The sequence below is a fragment of the Sitophilus oryzae genome, unplaced genomic scaffold (genome assembly GCF_002938485.1).
Source record: "Sitophilus oryzae breed Bouriz unplaced genomic scaffold, Soryzae_2.0 scaffold_556_pilon_pilon, whole genome shotgun sequence".
Taxonomy (NCBI): Eukaryota; Metazoa; Arthropoda; class Insecta; order Coleoptera; family Curculionidae; genus Sitophilus; species Sitophilus oryzae.
The window spans coordinates 420,473-442,072 of NW_022147147.1; the positions used below are offsets into that span (position 1 = coordinate 420,473).

The window sequence follows — 21,600 nt, forward strand, 5'->3', positions numbered from 1 at the left end:
ATTGAGGCTTATCAAGCCATTCCTGTCCGAGAAAAAATTCGTTACTAAACTTGATGTCCATTACTGTTATTTAACCTTCAGAGGTAGATTTAAATAAAAATATGATTCCTTCTTCACACTTATTATACATAAAAAAAGTAATTAATTAGAATGTGATTATTGTTTATGGTTCAGGTGCGATTTGAGGGAGCATCTAAAATTGATTTTTTTTTCATATCGATATCTAAATCAATTTGCATTAAAAATATATCTCAAAAACTTTTTTGTGATGCCAAAGGTGATGCAAAAAAAAATCTAAACATTTAATTTGACATTTGTGTAAACGGTGAGTTTTTGCATACTATATGATTATAAGAGCAGTAAGAATGTAAATAATATATCAAAAAACGTAATTGATTAGTGAAAATATTAAAAAAATTGATGCTACATTCACATATAAAATAAACTAAACTTTGAAATTTACATTGTTTAGAAATTATATAATTTCAATAATATGAAATAATATAAATATTCTCTGTAAAGTGGTGTTACTTGTGGCGTATTGTTGCAGTCCATTGAGTTGGAGATGTCCGGTGGGTCTATAAACTTATTTATAGGTAAAAGTTTCAATTTTAATCACAGAATCTGAAGTATATATTATGTATACCCTATATATGAACCTTAAATAAGGGCAAATATTTTTAGGGGTAGTATATTTCGACTTCCGAAACACGCCTATGAATTATTTTTCGCAAAAAAGAAAATTTGAAAATTTCGACTTATTTGATAAAAATTTTTGATTTTTTTTTAAATTTTTAACTAAAAAACATAATATATTCATAATATGGCAACACAAATAGTATATTAAATTTAGAAGAAAGAAAATCTAGAAAAGATCTAGTAGTTCTCAAAATTTGAGCAAAAAATCATTTTTTTTGGATATTTTGAAAGTCTCGGCTATTTTAGACTTATTTAAAAAACGGTAAAGAGACAATATGTTTTTTTAACGAGATCTACCAGCCCTGAAAATATTTGCACTTATTTAAGACTCACACTATGTATATACATATATCTGGGGATATCACGGTTATTCCAAGATATTTAAAACATTTCTTACCAACACTTGATAATTTATTTCTTTTCATATTAGTTAAGCATGATTAATCATGGTTTAATAAGTTTTGTAATAAATTCAAAGTACTTATGGTTAATAATAAGAAATGATATCGTAGTTATCCTTCTGGGAATTACGCTAATATCATAAACACTTAAAAAATGACTAGATTTATTTTCTAAAATATATAAAAGTGCGTCACTAGACAGAACTTCGGCACCTCGGAGACATATTTGTCAGTGGTATTTTACTAGTTTAATATGTACAGGGTGTAACAGAACGAGCCTAGCCTGGCCTGAGTCAACCAGGCGGGCTAGACGATCCTCTGAGAGTAGGTCTTAGCGGAGCAGAAGCACCGAGATACCTCCGACTGCTACAGAGGAAACAAAAGCGAAAACACTCCTCCGAAAAGGGGAGAGTAAAGTAAACAAGAAACAACCTAACTTATCTCCATCAAATAGCAAGAGAGGGAGCGAGAACCTCTCACCTCTTCTCCGGCAGGGAGAGAAAAAAGCCAGGATGGAAAGCCGTCCAACACCGGGAGGCAAGTAGAGACTTGATGTCATTTATCACCAGCTTTACCGCTATTGCTGGAAAAGTGAAAATGGCGGTGCTGCCAAAGGATTTCCCAGAGGTTGCCCTGACCACCGACCAGAATCCCTCTCTAGAAGAGGCTATACTGGACGAAGTAGTGGCGATCGGATCGCAACACAACGATCTACAAAATGTGGGTCAGCTACGTTTTGCGGGGATACACTTTCAGGTGGGCATGATCCTCATAGGTTGTGTATCTCAAAAATCGGCGAATTGGTTGGTGGAATTCGCACCTAAGCTTAAAAATTGGTAAGGGCCGGAACTGGTTGCAGTGAAGGGAGAAAACATCCCTAAAGAGGCGGCTATCACGGTCTTTTTGCCGAGGAACAAGGAAAAAGACATCACCTACCTGCTGAGCCTTATCCAGGGTCAAAAGTTCAATGTAAGGACAGCGAGTTGCCGAGTCATCAACTTGAGGAAGGAGGGTCATGGTCGGTCCTCACAATAAGAATTGATCTCAAATCCAAGGAGGCAATAGAGAAAAAGGGACATATCCTCTATTATAAATACGGGACAACACCAGTATCAGGTCTAAGAATAGACCAAGTTAAAGGGGTGGAGAAAATGGAGACAGATCCTCCAGCCTACACCTCACGGGTACCACAGCCGGAGGCAAGCTCCTCGACTGTGAAAGCCACGGAGGAGCAAACTCCAACCGTGGAAGGGTGTGTACCCTCGGAGGAAGAACATCTGTTGTCAGAGGAGGATGGGAAATACCCTGTCCCCTCTACAACAGAGGTATGATGGGATATAGACAGTGTGATGACTCAAGGAAGGGGGGCACCATAGATCTTTAAGGTCGCAGTGATTAACCCCCCTCTCACTCATTCTACATTTTTCTAGGCATGATTTATCACAATTTAATAAGTTTTGTAATAAATCCAAAGTACTTGTGGTTAATAATAAGAAATGATATCCTAGTTATTCTTCTGGGAATTACGCTAATAACACAAACACTTAAAATTTACTATATTAATTTTTAAAAAAAATATATACAAGTATGTCACTAGACAGAACTTCGGCACCTCGGAGACATATTCGTCAGTGATATTTTACCAGTTTTAATTGTACAGGGTGGTCTAAATTGGTCTATTTTGACAGAGAAAATCTATTTCCTGACTAGATAGAGCAAAACCGACATAGATGTCATGAGCTCGATTTCTGAGACATGTTTAATGTCGTAAATCGCCTGTTGATATTTTCACTGCCAACTGAGATACGGGGTATTTTTGATTTTTTTACCATTTTGAAAATTGCCCATAACTTTTTTATTTCGTGGTATATAAAAATTCTGTAAGAACGTTCTTAAGGCATTTTTTTAAGCACAATGCAGTGGCGGAGTCAGTTTTTTTCTATGCTTGCTCTTTTTGTCAGAAATAATAAAAAGTATAATTTTTTAAATGGAAATCATAGTTGGCTATGAACTTAAAAAAATGTTAGCGTTTTACCTTTTCCAACGATCTAAAGTTATGGGCATCTATTTCTAAGAATGAGAGAAATATTAGGTTTTTGATCTTTATATCGAAGAGGGCCTTGATTTTGTGTTGACCTATTTGCCTAATTATTTTTTATCACAATTTAATATTCTATATTATTATTTACTTGCGTAATTAAAGACTTTTGAAGAGGTAAATTAACATTCTATATTAGTATTAGTAATTATAATTGAAATCGATAAAATAAAAAAAGAAAAAAACTAAAAAAAAAGTATTTTTTGAGTGACGAATATTGTTTACTAAAAAAAATCATCAAATATGTTCAAACTGACCACCTCGTTGTTGAACACATAATAAACGTCTTTTGAGTTATAACGATTTATTAGGTGAACTAGTGTAATAAGTCCAAAAGTTTGCCTAGTAGCCATCTGCAATTCTTCTCTCGTCCCAATGGTTCTTAACTTATATATATCTTTTCAAAAGTCTTTAATTTTGCAGATAAATAATAATATAGAATATTAAATTGTAAAAAAAATAATTAGGCAACTAGGTCAACCCCGAATCAAGGCCCGCTTCGATACAAAGATAAAAAACTTAATATTTCTCTTATTCTTACAAATAAATACACATAACATTATATCGTTCGAAAGGGTTAAACGCCAGCATTTTTTTAAGTTTATAGCCAACTATGATTTCCATTTAAAAAATTATATTTTTTATTATTTTTGACAAAAAGAGTAAGCATAGAAAAAAACTGACTACGCCACTGTATTGGGCTTAAAAAAGTGCTTTAAGAACGTTCTTACAGAATTTTAATATACCGCGAAATAAAAAAGTTATGGGCAATTTTCAAAATGGTAAAAAATTCAAAAAGACCCCGTATCTCAGTTGGAATTGAAAATATCAACAGACGATTTACGACATTAAACATGTCTCAGAAATCGAGCTCATGACATCTATGTCGGTTTTGCTCTATCTAGTCAGGAAATAGGTTTTCTCTGTTAAAACAGACCAATTTCGACCACCCTGTACAGGGTGCAACAGAACGAGATAGGCGATCGTGTAAAATTTGAAAGGATTATGATATAAGCTTAAAATATAGTTAAACGATTAGTTGAATTTTACTTAGATCTTTTAGAATTAAGAATAAAAGAATTGAGAATAGGTACTAGAGGTCGGCAAAGATTGAACGAGTCGTTCATTTGAACAAGTATTAAAAATGAATCGTAAGATTCGATTCAGTATATAGAATACGGTTCGTTCAATTGAATCGTGGCCAGGACGGTGTTGTATTACTGTTTTGTTGCATTTGAACGAACGAGTTGTAAAAAAGAGCTATAAGAATTATTGAATCGGATCACAAAGAGTCGTGAGAATTAATTCATTGCCAATACGATACGATTCGTTTAGTTCAATCATGACAGCACGGATCCATAAACTGTGAACAATGAGCCGTTAAAAGATTCGTAAAATTGAATTGGATCATAATGCGACTCGGTCGTTCAAAGAGAATCGTGAGAGTTAATTCATTACATACAATACGGTTCGTTCAATTGAATCGTGCCAGCACTGATCCATAAACTTTGAACGATGAGCCGTTAAAAAGTTTAGTAAAACTGAATTCGATCATAATGCGACTAGGTCGTTTAAGAATCGTGAGAGTTAATTCATTACATACAATACGGTTCGTTCCAATGAATCGTGGCCAGTACGGCAGCATGGATCCATAAGATTTGAACGATGAGCCTTAAAAAAGAATCGTGAGAATTGAATCGGATCATAATGTGACTCGGTCGTTCAAAGAATCGTGATTATCATATTACTGATTGATCATATTATTAAATAAATTTGTAAACTCGAAGCCCAATTAAATCACAAGCAACATCATTGTGTTACATGCATTATCTATTATATTTGCAATGTTTTGAAAAACAAATTAAAGAACTGTATATTTCTTTTTCTGACCCCTTAAGTAATATTCCGATGAAATTATCGCCGGTAGTGCCAGTTACGATTCTTGTTTTTATGAAACGTAACATGTGCATGTGCAATTGTGTTCATTTAGGTGAGAAGTTTCCAATATGAGAAATTGAGTCGTGTGATTCGTAATGCCCATCACTAATAGGTACATGACTATTAAAGTTGTGTCCGTTATTTTAATTGACAGGAAAATCTTATTTTCGTCATTTTGATATGTCATCTCACGAAATCTTTTCTCACTCCTTGAACAGACTTTATTGGGGTGACTTCTTTATACCTATAGTCCATTCGAGTTATTAAAACCCGTGAGTCTTTTTAGGGGTCGTTTTTTATGATTCTAAATAATTTTTAAGGTGTTAACGTTGAAATTAAGCGCGGAATTGACTTCGGAAAGTTTAGATAAAATGTTAAGGAAAATTTGTGTTATTAACGTACTGTATCCAAAATGCGTAAAACTACTACGGAGTAATCAGTAGTTCTGGCAACAATGTCTCCGGCAACCACTCACTCTGTCGACTGAAAGCAGAACTACGGTACAGTATTCTTTATCCGCTACTCTGTAAACGACATCAGTGCACAGCGGCGCGGAGCTAAACTAAATCTCGGAATTCTGGGATAGGCTGAGAATAACGCCAGCTACATCTCGGACAGGTTTTGTATCACGAAATCGCCCATAAGGTTGCGCATCTTCTTATTTCATCAATCAACGGTATTACACTTGACTACACTACAAGGTCTTTCCCAACCAAAATAGGACACTCTGTACAAACCCCGCTATACAAAATTTTAGTTTCTATCCTATTCAAAGATAACAAGAATTAGAAAATCGAACTGCAGTTATGTTTACAAGTTTGCAGTGGAAAAATATAAAAGAAATAAATATTTTATTATTGTAAAAAAATTGTAACGTAGTAATTCCAGTAACAAACCTGTTGAGTTACTTTAAAAAGATTTATTTATCTAATCATTTGGAAATCAACGGAATTGTGGTATCGGTTGTAGTATTTCACAAAATTTGAAAATATAAACACCAGGTGGATTACAAGCGTTTAAACATTTAGGTTTTAATTCTATCCGTATCTAATATTATAAAATATTGTAGATTATAATAAACTGGACAGAAATCTAATAAATAAAATTGCTACTTTGTACTATTTTTAGTTAAAAAATTTGCATAATTAACAAAATTGCTTGAGGTTTCAGGGGGTATTATAGTCAGTATATCCCCATAGTCAGAAATAAAAAACAATCAAGAAAAAAATATATTTAAAATGTCTAAATCTAACGAGTTCGAGAATGTTACTTACCATTTTAATGTTTTTAGCAAAGGCCCTTTTAATAAAACCGTTTTCACAAGAATATATTTAGTTTTAATCATTGTCTAATATTATTAATTACAATATAGTAACAAAACTTTAAAACAGTGACTAACTAGCGGTCTACCATTTATCGGCTTATAATCCACGGTATTGCGCCTCATGAACAAAATATACACAAAATTATTTAAAAACATCGTCTAATTATTTATTATGTCTGGTTATGGTAAAGTAACTTTTATACTGTAGTCTGTAGCAAAGTTTAGTTTACGAATTTGGTTTCGTTTTTCCAGTTTTAATTGTCTAAATCCCTGCATAATAAATACTAGTTGAATGGATATATAACAAACCATGCTGGGTGCTAATAAAAGTATCGTTTACAGATTTCTCTTAAGAACAATAAAAGAACATTGTTTTTAAATAATGTCCGTGGACCATACTTTTGTTGACATCGGGTCAATTCATAATTTTCCCAAGCGGATATATTGATAATGTTACCAGTAGTGATAGGAATACCGGTTACACATGAGTCGCGTTACAATAGCGACCGTTCCAGAAAAATACCGCGACAAAATACCGCGATTTTGTAACCGAGGTTCCGACTTCCAAAGTGTTGCGGTCCTCGCTAAAAATATATCTAACTTATCTATATTTGTAGATTAAGGTACATAACTTTTATCCGCCACTCATTTTCCAAATATCGAGTTTATAATTGTGTATAGCCAATCTATCTCATTTTTAGAAAAACGATGACATTCCTTGTTATTTTTTTTTTCTTTATCAATTTTCGTTCAAATAAAATGAACGGCTCATATTTATGTGTATTACAATATAATATATTTAGTGTTAAAATCGAGAACAATGTCCAAACCACTGTCAAAAAAAAATGTTTATTGGTCTAACCTAACCTTAAAAGTAGATATAAACAATAAAACTTATTCATATAAATGTATAAAAGCAAATAAAATATTTTTATTATATTTTATTTGCTTTTGCGTTTCATCTTTCAAACAGCACTATTTTATACCATGCCTGGTACATACCAAAAATCTCTATTTCGAAAGTAACGTAGCGATGGGAGCACCAACGCCAATAGTAACCGACCAAATCGCGACCGAAACCCTAGAAGCGCTCCAGCGACTGCTGGAACGAAGTACGTAGCCGCCGAGGTCGAGCGTCGATAAGCAGTTACAGCAGTTACTTCTGTTCGCGACAGGGAACTAAAACTCTAGGAGCGCGACGGCTGGAGCGAACACGTCTCGATCGAGATCGCGCGGCGCTACGAACATACCAGTTCCAGATACTACTGTTGGCGATAGACGAAATCGCGACGGCTGGAGCTAAACACGTCGCTATGCGGTTACTACGGTTCGAGCTAACTTCAAGTGCGATTATAAATAATTTATAATTTTGTCGTCATTATGATCATCGTTCTTCAGTAACAGGTTCCTGATTCGTTGTGGAGCGCAACACGACGTTACAAAAAAATACCGCTCCAAAATCGCGTTACTCAAATACCGACACATCACTAGTTACCAGTATTACTCATCAAGCAATACTATTGTTATGTTAATCAATTAAGGCCGTAAACAAACATATCATATACAATTTTATGTAATTCATTATAATGAAATTAAATCATAAAAATATTGTAATGATATTCCTGCAGTTTAAGTGAAAAGTTTTGTTCGTAAATATCTACTATAAATATAAAAAACGTGTATTCAAATATTAATTCTGTGGAATAAATGTATATCGATATAACATAAAACGAGATGTAATTAACGAAATATCATCGTAACAACAGCTATTTTAGAAACGTCTAGGTTTACTTATTTCACTGAGATTTATGAAAAAAAATCCTTTGACTCGGAACAGATACCGGCACGTTCGTACGCGACGTACGGACTTAGACGAGACGAGTCACGCATGAGGTTTTCCATTAAGAACACCTGCATTAAAGCGTTTTATGAGTGGTTGTCATATTGCTGAAATTTTCATACTTGGATTGCTAAAGGTTTTATTATTGTTAGAAATGAATAATTCTTTAATTTGTGCTTTTTCCAATGGGGTTCTTTGTGGACAACCCGGGCTTCCGACCATTTTATGTTGTGGTGCGCTTGGACCACACATGATCTGCAATGCCCGACTTCATTGTTTTACCTCTTTGCGTGTTTTTTATTTTCGTCAAGTCGTGCATCTAGAGGACGTTTTGTCTTTCCAATATACGGCTCACCGCACTCGCAAGGTACCAGGTAGATGCACTCTTTCTCTTAGTTTGATGATTCAGGTTTTGTTTTTGTTAGGACACTTTGTAGAGTACTCCCAGACTTAAAAATAGTTTTAATTTTATATTGCTTAGCCATTCGCCTGATCTTCTCCGATGTTCCTTTCACATATGAAATTGTCAAGAGAGAGAGAGAGCATCTTCCTCAGGCTGGCGTACCAATGAGTCGGACCTGCAATTGGATATAATTTTATCTAATTATTTTGCAGAGTAACCATTCTAAAACAAATCGGTTTTAATATTATTTATTTCAGAATTCAGAGATTCTTGGTCACTGCATATAGTATTAATATGGTATTTTAATTATACCTTATAAAGCAATTTCTTAATATTATAATAGCTTTTTGCATTTATTGTAGCAAATTTACTAAACCATTATTTTAAATTTCAGGGACAGGATAGAGCTGTTCATAGACGAAAATAAAGCCTTAATGAAACGAATGTATGGCGAATTTGATATGCCAGAGTACGAGCCAGAGTCAGGTGGAGGGGGACGGTATGCCCCTGGAAACAAGAGAAAAAGATCCGTCAAGCCGGGTGTGCCAGATATTCATCTAGATCCAGGTCCCGATATCCATATTGATGCTGAGCAATCGTCTAAAAAAAGGACCATTAGACAGAATTTCAAAAATATGAATTTCAATAATAATAAAAGCAACGATAGTGGAAGGTAATATTTAAATTATAAAGTTTTTTTAGAGTTAATGGAAATAATTAAAAAGTTTATTATTGGTATACAAATTATACAATCATAAAGATGCCCAAATCGTATTTTTAATCAAAACTCAATTTTTTCAAACGAAACAAAGGTTATTAGCATATTTAGAAAAGGCATTTTTTTACGAATATTTTGGTACAGAGTTGGTTTGATTTGATTTGATGATTTAAATCGTAATTTAAATAAAAAAAATAATGTTATTGAAACTTTATAATAAATAAAAAAATAACTGTAAAAGTTATAAAAATGTGTCTTAGAAAACTATAAAAAAAAGATTGCTATAACAGATATAACAGATAATAAATCGAAAAATAATTGTAAATGTTATAAAACTATATAAAAATATCTGTTCATCAATTTAAATGTTTTTTGAAGTAATTTCGTATGAATCCATTAGATCGCTAAGCTAAAATTTTAAAATTTATGTATACGTGACAAAAAGTCGCTGTTCGAATACATATCACTCGCAGTGTAGTGCAGAACTCGGTTCTTCTGATATAGAGACTATATCTTCATTCCCGAGAAATTATAATCGTTGTCAGAAAATATGTTGTTTTATATATTTTTTTTCAAACGGTGTATTTTTTTTTATGTTTCCAAATTCCTACCGACATGCGACATTTTGATCAGCTGTAAGTTCCTTACACTTTGACATTAGATAATATTAATTTCATTCTCGAATTAAGACTATTTCCGAACAATAGTGTATTGTTTTATTAGGAGTAAAAATTATACTTTTTTTGACGAATTAAAGGACCATCGTAAAGCTATTCCGACGTTACAGGGAGGCACAAAAAGTACATTTTTACTCCGAACAAGACATACTCTTTTCTTAAAACATTACAAATCATTTTTTAATCAATTTGAAACATTGCTAATAATATAAACGGTAATCGAGCAACAATTTGTACACTCGTTGAATTTAACACTTAATGTTTTTTTTGTTTAATAATATATTTTTGTACTTTTGTGCTTAGACGTAACAGTGCTTTACTTTTATGCATAGGCGTTAAAATTATAAAAATTAATACTCTTGAGACGTTTGAAAAAAAATCGTTTTGATCTGAAGCGAGCGACTTTTTATGCGGAATATATTGGTGACCGATGTGGAAAAATGACACGCGCCGTAAAATTGTTAATGTTATCGGTATCACTCAGAGTTATAAAGATTTAGAAATTTCAGATAGGACTTTAATTAGAAATAAGTCATAATCATTTAGAAATCCGATTTAAATATTGTTTTGAATTAAAATAAAAAAATCTGATATAAATTAAAAAAAACTCTGATTTTTTTTATTTTTTTTTTAAATCATAATTTTTTCCAACCCTGTTTTGGTACTACACACTTGGTATTTCGAGTCATATTGTCGTTATGTACCGCATGTTACAATTTCAAATAAACCATATGCGAAAATGTCAAAAGTTGACATATGATATGTCATTCTATTCAGAATAAAGTAAAAATATACAGAGGGTGCCATTTAAAAATCAAAAGCTGTAATCATTTCCGGTCAAACAAGTGACAAAAAACATTGAATAACAACACAAAAACAAAAAAAAACAAAAAATTTAATACTTCAATCAATCCCAATTTATATCATATACTAATATACCAAATTTTGTTTCTTTATCTGAAAAAATAAAAAAGTTATGGGGGTGAGCAACTTTTGAGGCTCCCCAACGAGTTTATAGACTTTTTTACTTAAGTAATTTAACTTTAACACATTTAAAATTCAGATCTGGTAATCTAAAATAAGGGAATTACTTCTATTTGTATGATAAAAAAAATTATATTAGATTTACGTGAATTGATTTTATATAACGTTATTATAATATAAATGTACTTAAAGGCTTTACACGTTTGTAAAAGTACTTAATGACTTTTATCTTTTGTATAATCTAGTACTTTATGAATTCAATGTTTCAGGGTAGATGCATGCGAAAGCAAACTTGAAATTGTGACTCCGTATTGGGCCTCAAATTCGGCAGGAAAAATACGTGCAATCGTCAACACGCAGCATTTCGAGCAGGCCATTCATCAAGAAGTTTGCGCGTAAGTATTTGGAAAACAAAATTATAAATAAAAAAAATTATAATAAAAATTAAATCAGTAATCGAGGAAGACAGTAATACTAAATATAACTTCAGTCTTCAGGTCTATTAAAACACCAACTTGATAAACGCCAAACAGCTCTGACGTATAATTCTAATGCCGTCATCATTGAAAAGGCGTATGATACAAAAAAACTTCCATTTAGAATATTGGTAGGCCTTCTTGAAAGTAAAATTATTAATACTATTACATGTAATAGGCTTAGCATTATGCCGAATATAACAGGTGTTGCATCGTCGGACGGGACATAGGAAATCCCATGTAAATTTTAATGGGGTCAATTATTGGCTTCCCTAATTATTTTAGAGAATAATTATATTTAGGTTTATTGAAGAGCACCAAAACCCACATTCAAAAGAATAACTTTAGATATTTTTGATTAGCTCGTTTACGAGTTATCGCCGATTTCTTTTTAAATATTTCTCCTTTCTTATGGCCCTGTATTTACTTATGAGCACCAGCTGGCACCAGTCACGGTATAACTGTCAAATGAAGTTGTCATTTCAGAAATTTACCTATTTAGTGCTTTATTATTATTGAAAACTCATTCCTACATCGGAATTCTTAAAGATGTATTTATAAATACAAATTAATATGAATTAAAGTAAAATAAAGTAATCAATTACAAGGTTAATTATAGTATTATTACAATATTCAATAACTTATTAATTTAGGTACTATTACATTGTCAGAACTTTAGGATTTAAGAAGATGTTCAAATATTCCTCCATCGACTGCTAGACAATAACCCAGGCGATCATAAAATTCTCTTCTTACATTCGCTACTTGATAAACTGAAATTCTATTGCATTCGGCAGAAACAGATTTTTTTAACTCGTCTAGATTTGGGTATTTTTTATCCTTGTATATCCTGTTTTTTAAATGGCCCCAGAGAAAGAAATCATTTGGCGAAATATCAGGAGACCTTGCTGGCCAATCACGTTTCCGTTAAAACTATTGTCTAAATATTCCCGAACAGCCAGGGTACTATGTGCCGAGCAGCCATCCATTTGGTATCAAACTTCCTGATTTTCCCTAGCGGCATCATGTAAAGCAGGTAAAATATGATTTTCGAGTAGTTCCAAATAATATTCCGCATTTAAATTTCGCGTAAGAAATAATGGCCCGATAATATTGTGTCCGAATATCCCTGCTCTAACATTTACTTTCTGTGGATATTGCGTCCTTGTTTCGACAAACCTGTGTTGGTTTTCTTTGTCCAATATCGATAATTTTGAACATTGGGTTCATTATTTAAGGTAAACGTGCATTCGTCAGAGAAACATATGTTTTTTAAAAATTCCCTATCCATGTTTGCTCTTTCCATCATATCAAAACAAAACGCCTCCCGCCGTATTTCGTCCCCATCTCGTAGCTCTTGGTGCTTTCCATATTTGAAGGAAAGTATTTATGTCGTTTCAAAATTCGAAAAGCTGTAGTGTGATCTATTCCTATTTCATCCTCAAGTTTCCTTGTGCTGATCTTTCCATCGTTCTCTTCCACGCACAATAAAACTTCCAAGTCGGTATCATTTCTTGCATCTTCTCTTTGTTCCTGCCTTGCTTCACATCTGCAGTTATTTATTAGGGTACCTTTGGTCTCAAACCTCTGGATATTCCTTGCGATTGTAGATTTTCCAGGTATCGGTCTATTCGGATACAGAGCAGCAAACATGTCCACAACATGACACCTTTTGATAACTATTTCCTTGATAATACCATTTAATCATCAATACTTTTTCTTCGGTAGTGTAATTCATGGCTAATGTTTTCGATGTAGGTATGAGTTTTCAATAATAATAAACCACTAAATAGGTAAATTTCTGAAATGACAACTTCATTTGACAGTTATCTTTTACCTTAACTGGTGCTCATAAGTAAATACAGAGCCATAAGAAAGGAGAAATATTTAAAGAGAAATCGGGCGATAACTCGTAAACAGGCTAATCAAAAATATCTAAAGTTATTCTTTTGAATGTGGGTTTTAGTGCTCTTCAATAAACGTAAATAGAATTATTCTCTAAAATAATTAGGGAAGTCAATAATTGACCCCATTTAGATTTACATGGGATTTCCTATGTCCCACTCGACGATGCAACACCCGATGTTTTTGTAAAAGAAGTTAATCTTCAAAAATCGTGTGCATGTGTTTTGCTTCTTTAAAGATGGTAATCTTCATCTTCAGATAATTTATCTAGACGAGATCGTAAAAATAAGGCATATAGTATTAAGGTTGATTTTCACTATACCTTCCGTATCAGCTACCTACCGTTTCCCTTCCGTTTACATAAAATATTATATCATGTAAATAAATAGGACAATGCACACTATCCGTTCCGTTTCCCTTCCGTTCCATATCCTTTCCTTCCATACATTTTTTTGGCGGACGGACTGAAGCGTATCGGACACAGCGTTGTCAAGTTCTTACATTTGTACCAGCTCTGTTAACATTTTGCTGATATTTATATATTCTTTCACCTCTTAATTACATTTATTACCCTTTTCAAAAGATTTTTAAAATAAAACTTTCGCAATGATATAAATTGTACAATAAAAAGTGTGGAACTGATACGGAACGGAAGCTTACGTATAACATAAATATAATAAAAAATACAGAATGGATATGGAATGGAAACGGAAGGTATAGTGAGAAACAACCTTAATTCGGCATAATAATACTACATATTTGAATGAAAAAAGGGAGAAAATATTGTAGATACTATTAAAAAATTTTAACCCTAAAATCACTTCTCATACAATTTTTGGAAAATTTCTATTTTGTTCAATTAGATTACCGATTTCTGTCTTTATAGTAGCTAGAAGTGACCAAAAAGTAAATAAAGTAACTATTGAAACACATACTCGTCACACAACACCCAATAACGTCAATGAATTGACATCATTTGCTAAAAATGTTGATCGATAATTTGTAGCATCGGCACCAATCACTAATCCTAAGATTCTCTAACAATATATTGCCTATAATTTTAATCATTCTATATCTCTCCGTATTATCATGGAGTCACATTTTTACCGTAACAATCTATCAAATTATAGTCATTAAAATTTATCCACGGATACTGACAAATATACTATTTAATTGGTTGTAATTGCTTTATATTCTCGTTACGAGACATATTTCGTACTTTTTCCAGATCTTAATATACAGGATGAATTTTAAAAAAGTACAAATATTTTAGGAGTAGTATATTTCGACCCTTGAAACAAGTTTGTAGCTTCATTCAGAACCTCACAATTAGTGGACTAAATTAGTAGTTTTGTAGCGTTTTTTATAAATATTACCACTGCGAACGGCAGCTTTTCGTTGGTAGAGCAGTCGTGAATATGTTTATAAAAAACGCTACACATTATTTGGCGCCCCACGTTGGGCGCCAAATAATATGTAGCGTTTTTTATAAAACATTACCACTGCGAGCGGCAGCTTTTCATCGGAGAGCAGTCGTGGACAAGGTATTTCACTAGAGAGAAAACTAATCAATAACAATAAACAAAAAATATAGATATTGGGCGCCAGGCATGTACAGAGAAAGAAAACACAGTTGTATATTACTTAAAACTAATGACTATATTTATTCATGATGTTCTTTGCTGATACATGACATTGTAGAGTTCTAGTGAATATATAGTGGTTATATGTCAAAGAAAGTGGTGTTAAGAGTTGTACTAAATATCTATAAAAACCATTACAAGACGTAATGTAATGAAACCTAAGATCTAAATCATATTTTAAATATTAAATCGACATGAATGTTCTTAACAATCTAACCACTAAACATAGTCTGTACGATATTACTTAAGATGTACGTTATAGTTTAAGACCGAAAATGTTTTAAATGTTAAATGTAAAACTAGAACTTAAATCTACACTTAGCTGTTCTTTATGTAATCTTGCTTCAAACAGTAACAGCGTGAGGTGGGCTTGCATCTCTGTACTCGGCCATCCAATACAACAAAAGGGGGCCAGAATGAGGACACCGTGAATTGATACAGCCGTAGCTACTGATTAGGCTTAGAAATGGGAGCGAAGCAGCATGGGGCTTACGCTGTATCCATACTGTGGCAATATGGGGACACTACCCGTACCTTGGAACACTACTAGGACCTTGGATAATGTCCGTAACCTGGGCCATAAGCTTGGACCATAACCTTGGACACAGTCCGTCCATAAGATAACGGTACAGGGGAACACTACCCGTACCTTGAATACTACTAGGACCTTGGATATTGCCCGTACCTTGTAAATAGTCCGTCATAAGACGCTAAAAATACGAAACTCTTGTTTAAAAAGCCAAACAAGGTCTAATAAACAAAATAAACCTACCTCGAAACACTTCCGAGGGCTCAATAATAAACAAAAGAACTGTCCTTTCTTCCATTTAACATTCTGGAGGACAACAGCAAAAGTACACCAACGTGTCAGCAAAATACAAATACGAGTTAAGGTGGGTCAATCCAAAACTCTACCCTAAAAATATTCAATAATAATATCGAATCTATAAAAGATAATAACTCATCTTTACCTGTAGCTTCGAAATGGCAGCTGATTCAGATTTTGCAGCAAGATTTAAATTGCCATTTCTAAAAGCAGGATTTGCAACCGTGCCGCAAACTGGCCAAAAACGCAGAGAGGCGCCTTGACATATAACAAGGATCTTGACAGCGCGCGCCTCCACAGAACAGTGAAACGATAGCAGGGTTGACGACTAGGGAACGTAAAAATTACGCCAAGCGTGCCAAATAAATTATCAGGCCTGAACGATACGGAATCGGGTGATGATACGCCAGACATCATATAAATCATATATAAAAAATACATGTAACGAACTAAAAACGTTACAGTTTCAACTAGCGTTCAAGTTTGTTTCTTTAATTTCAACGTCAAAATTAGTGGTAGACACTTTCAATTAGTAGAAAAAGTTATCAAACTTTTCACTTGTCCTCTAATTATACTTCAAAATTTGCGAGAAATGGCGTTTGACTATCTTCCGTCAAGAAAAATTGTGGTTAGAAATCAGGCTTTCTGTAGGGATACAACTGACTAAGCAAAAGCTTTTGTTATAATACTCTATTGATTTTAAATTGTATTTTTTAAATATTGTGAATGATCATAAAACTAAAAAGTATAAAGTGGTAATTGAAACCACTAATTTAATCCACTAATTACGAGGTTCTGAAAGAATTTTATGGGTTTTTTTTACGCGAAAAAAAATGTAAAATTTAGAATATTTTGAAGAAAAAAAATGGAACTTTTTTTTAAATCTTTAGTTAAAAAACTAATAATATTAAATATCTTGATAATATGACAACATGGGTAGTAGATTCAATTTACAGGAATTAAAACCCAGAAAGGACCTCGTGGTTCTCAAAATTTAAGCAAAAATGATTTTTTTTTAATTTTCAAAGTAAAATAACTCGGTTATTTTGGACTTATTTGACAAACAGTAAAAAAAATGTGTTTCTTTTATCGAGATCTACCAGCCCTCAAAATATTTGCACTTATTTTAGACTCACCCCCTATATCTGCATAATCTAAGATATTATGATTACCATATTCTATAAATATCTATTAATGAGTATAGTTCTAATTTTAAATGATTTTTTATAATTTCGGATTACACTATTTATCCCATAATAGAGCCTAGTCATATTTTCAGATAAAATAAAATTATATAAATAGTTATTACTATATCTGTGGATTTTATTGCGATTAAGTATGTATCTAATTTAAGTAATTGCAGTGATTTACTCAAAATCATAATATACAATATTTAATGTGATTTCCTAGTTAATTTGTATTTACTTTGTTGTAATCAGATTTCAGTAAATATTTACACATAACTAAAATTATATAAAAGATATTTTTCTAAAGATAAATAATATTGTGAAATGTGTGATGGATTTAGTTTCCTGTCTAAAATATTTACTATTTCTTTTTTACAAATTAGAAAACTGAATAGTTCAAAAGTTTTTTCGGTTCCAGAGAATTCAAATTTTTTATATAATATCTACGTCCAACAAACGGATATTCAAAAATTAAAAAAAGTTAAACAAAAAAATGACATAATAGATTTTAAAACCGCTTTATTTAATGTTTTCGTGCATTCAAATATTGTTTATGAATTTATTGGTTTATAGCTATCGGATTAAAACATATGAAATACGTAAGATAATCGTTAATGTTTTAACCTTTTTCGTGTTTAGTGTCGCCATATTGTTTTCGTAGTTATTTTAAAAGGTGTTATACAGGGTGGCGCACCTCATTCACCTCGGTTGATTATACGAAAACGGAAAGATGTAGAAACAAAATATTTCATGGGTATGTGTGGGAAGGCAATGTGCATAATTTAAAATTATTTTGAAACGTGCAGAATATGTTAGAACTAAGATCCACACCAAAGTTATATTTTTTCTTATGGAACACACAATTTTTCAATAGAATGTCAACCAAGCTATTTTCAAAATCGAAATTAGTTTATGGACTTTATATAAATTTATAGCAGTTTACTTTTATTTAATTTGCCTGCAATAGTTTAATAAATAATATTTATTAAATATAAATTTATTATTTTATCAAGAAAAACGAAGAAGTAGTTCTTTGATTTTGTAACGTTTTTAGTTCGTTACATGTCTTTTTTATATATGATATATATGATGTCTGGCGTATCGTCATCGGATTCCGTATCGTTCAGGCCTGATAATTTATTTGGCACGCTTGGCGTAATTTTTACGTTTCCTAGTCGCCAACCCTGTTATCGTTTGACACAACACTGTTATCGCTCTGAGGAGGCGCTGTCAACATCGCTTCTGTCAACTATCTCCGTGCTTAACATCACTTTGTTTTGCCGCTCTGTTGTATCCCGGCTTTTAGAAATGGTGATTATTTAAATCTTGCTGTATAATTTAAATCAGCTGCTATTTCAAACCAACAGGTAAAGATGAGATATTATCTTTTATAGATTCGATATTATTATTGAATATTTTTAGGGTAGAGTTTTGGATTGACCCACCTTAACTCGTATTTGTATTTTGCTGGCACATTGGTGTTCTTTTGCTTTTGTCCTCCAGAATGTTACATGGAAGAAAGGACAGTTTCTTTGTTTATTATTGAGCCCTCGGAAGTAATTCGAGGTAGGTTTATTTTGTTTATTAGACCTTGTTTGGTTTTAAACAAGAGTTTCATATTTTTAGGGTTGCGACTATTTACAAGGTACGGGCATTATCCAAGGTCCTAGTAGTATCCAAGGTACGGGTAGTGTTCCCCTGTACCGTTATCTTATGGACGGACTGTGTCCAAGGTTATAGTCCAAGGTTATGGTCCAAGTTACGGACATTATCCAAGGTCCTAGTAGTGTTCCAAGGTACGGGTAGTGTCCCCATATTGCCACAGTATGGATACAGCGTAAGCCCCATGCTGCTTCGCTCCCATTTCTAAGCCTAGTCAGTAGCTACGACTGTATTGATTTATGGTGTCCTCATCCTTTTGTTGTTTTGGCCAACAGGATCGCCGACAGACAGTACAGAGATATGAGCCCACCTCACGCTGCTACTGTTTGAAGCAAGGTTACATAAAGAACAGCTAAGTGTAGATTTAAGTTCTAGTTTTACATTTAACATCTAAAACATTTTCAGTCTTAAACAATAACGTACATCTTAAGTAATATCGTACAGACTATGTTTAGTGGTTAGATTGTTAAGAACATTCATGTCGATTTAATATTTAAAATATGATTTAGATCTTAGGTTTCATTACATTACGTCTTGTAATGGTATTACTTTCATAGATATTTAGTACAACTCTTAACACCATTTTTTTGACATATAACCACTATAATAATTATTAAAATTGTACAATGCTATTTACCATCAGAATTCATCATGAATAAATATAGCCATTAGTTTTAAGTAATATACAACTGTGTTTTCTTTCTCTGTACATGCCTGGCGCCCAATATCCATTTTTTTGTTTATTGTTATTAATTAGTTTTCTTTCCAGTGAAATACCTTATCCACGACTTCTCTCCGATGAAGCTGCCGTTCGCAGTGGTAATGTTTATAAAAACGCTACAATTTATTTTACGATGACTTGTAGATATATTAATTTTCTATAAAAGAGCCAATTACGGCAATTTCTTCATTTCCAATGACAGGTTTCTGCCTAATAGGTTTCTTATAATCCACACTATCTGCTGTGCGAAATAGGATATTAGTTTCTCCAATGAACGCTTGTAGGAAGATTTCTATTTGGATATCTGTGAGCATAAACCCTTGAGGCTAAGAGGCAATTTTCCTCATAAAATAAAATCACTAGAAACACATCCATATGTTCTGTCAGCAGATACTGCTTCATTTTTCTTGATAAAATAATGAATATTTATTTTATTAAACTGTTGTGGGTAAATTTAAGTTAGCTGCTATAAATCTAAATAATAAAGTCCATAAACATGCCATAAACTAATGTCGATTTTGAAAATAGTTACTAACTGTCACTAGAAACTTGCCATGGCGACATCAGCCAGCTTGATTGCCATTTTATTGAAAAATCGCTTTTTATTCAAAATCTGAGCTAGATAGGTGTAGGAAATCCTAATATAGTTTGAAAGAGCATTTGAATCTGCTCCGATTTATTTAAAAAAAATAGAGGTGTAGCATTTGAAAAAACGAAGTTTTATGTAAAATAAATATTTAAAATAGATCAGCAATTTTTGATACCCCTCTATAAATTTAAGGAAGCAATAAAATTTTTCAGTAAAGTTCATTTATCTACCTTTAAATTCAGAAGAAGAATTAATTCTAAAATGTAACGTACACGATGTTCATAGTCTATTCTATTGTAGCATGCATATTTAAATAGCCTTAGGTATCTCAAAAACCAAAGCTTATAAACATATTTAACTCTTATAATAAATACCTTTTTTAGGCCCAAGTATCCAAAAATTAAATAAAATGCTGGGTGTTCCATAAGAATAAATATAATTTTAGTATCGATCTTAGTTCTGAAACACCCTGTATATTTAAAAATAATTTTAAATTGTGTGCACAATTTAATGTAATATTGTCGCCTCCCCCCCAATAGCCAAAAAAAAATTTGTTTCTATATTTCCGTTTTCGTATAATCAACCTTGGCGAATGAGGTGCACCACCCTGTATTTTTAGAGGTATTTTTAGAGATTTTTTACCTCGAACATCTATTTCGAATTTAAACCCAAAGCTTTTGCAAACTGCTGTTGTTTAACGTTTACTGTTTGTCAATGTTTCCTTTTGTGTGTACCCGCCTTTACATTCTACATTAATATGTTAACTGCACTGGATTTTACTTTTTTTTCAGGAAATCTTCAACCAAAAGATGTTCAGGTGATTGCGGCTGCGAGCAAAAATACAAGTGGCACCGCTTGTTGGCTTACGATCCAGATAATGATTGTAGGGGCATTTTCATGGACTGGTTCCTGTTTCCTTCATGTTGCGTTTGTAGATGTAACCCTTGATTTTCTAGGCATGAAATTAAATCAATCTGTAAAAATGTAAATAATATTCTAGACGTGTATATGTCAAACATCTACATTTTAATTCATGAATTGTTATGTATATGATAATATTTTTGAGTTAACAATTCCTATAGTTTCTGTTCAGTATACGAATTTAAATATATGTATCTATACATAATAATATAAAGTGTAAATATTAAATTTAAATTTAACTTAAAATTGAATTTGAATTAATTGAATTATTGAAACTGTTTTAATAATTTTATATTTTGTGTTGAAAAGGATAAATTAAAATATCAAATTATGAAAATATTCATGTCAATTCTATCAAGTAGAACAAAAATTGTTATGTTAGGTATAGCATGAACATCATTTAGAAGTTGTGCACTTACTATCTAGAAGTAGAATAAAAAAAGTTACCTATTGTTACCAAGAATTGAAAATTAAATGTCTAGATGTGTTACTAATGAATAATTAGTATTAATTAATATTAGACACCTTATGAACAAAAATACTTATATTAGGAAGATATATTAGACTGACTAAGAGCATATTTGACAT

The 21,600-nt window shown here is 32.3% G+C and overlaps 1 protein-coding gene across 1 annotated transcript in view; it reads left to right on the top strand.

Annotated features, from left to right (window-relative positions):
• The window catches only part of LOC115887219 (protein spaetzle 3-like), an 86,310-nt gene extending 65,053 nt beyond the window's left edge, over nucleotides 1-21,257 (top strand). Inside the window, exons 3-5 of the mRNA XM_030906585.1 lie at nucleotides 9,098-9,376; nucleotides 11,352-11,477; nucleotides 20,883-21,257. Coding sequence (XP_030762445.1) covers nucleotides 9,098-9,376; nucleotides 11,352-11,477; nucleotides 20,883-21,039 — 562 coding nt within the window. The 3' untranslated portion in view covers nucleotides 21,040-21,257. The remainder of the gene's footprint in view (nucleotides 1-9,097; nucleotides 9,377-11,351; nucleotides 11,478-20,882) is intronic.
• The last annotated feature ends 343 nt before the right edge of the window (nucleotides 21,258-21,600 follow it).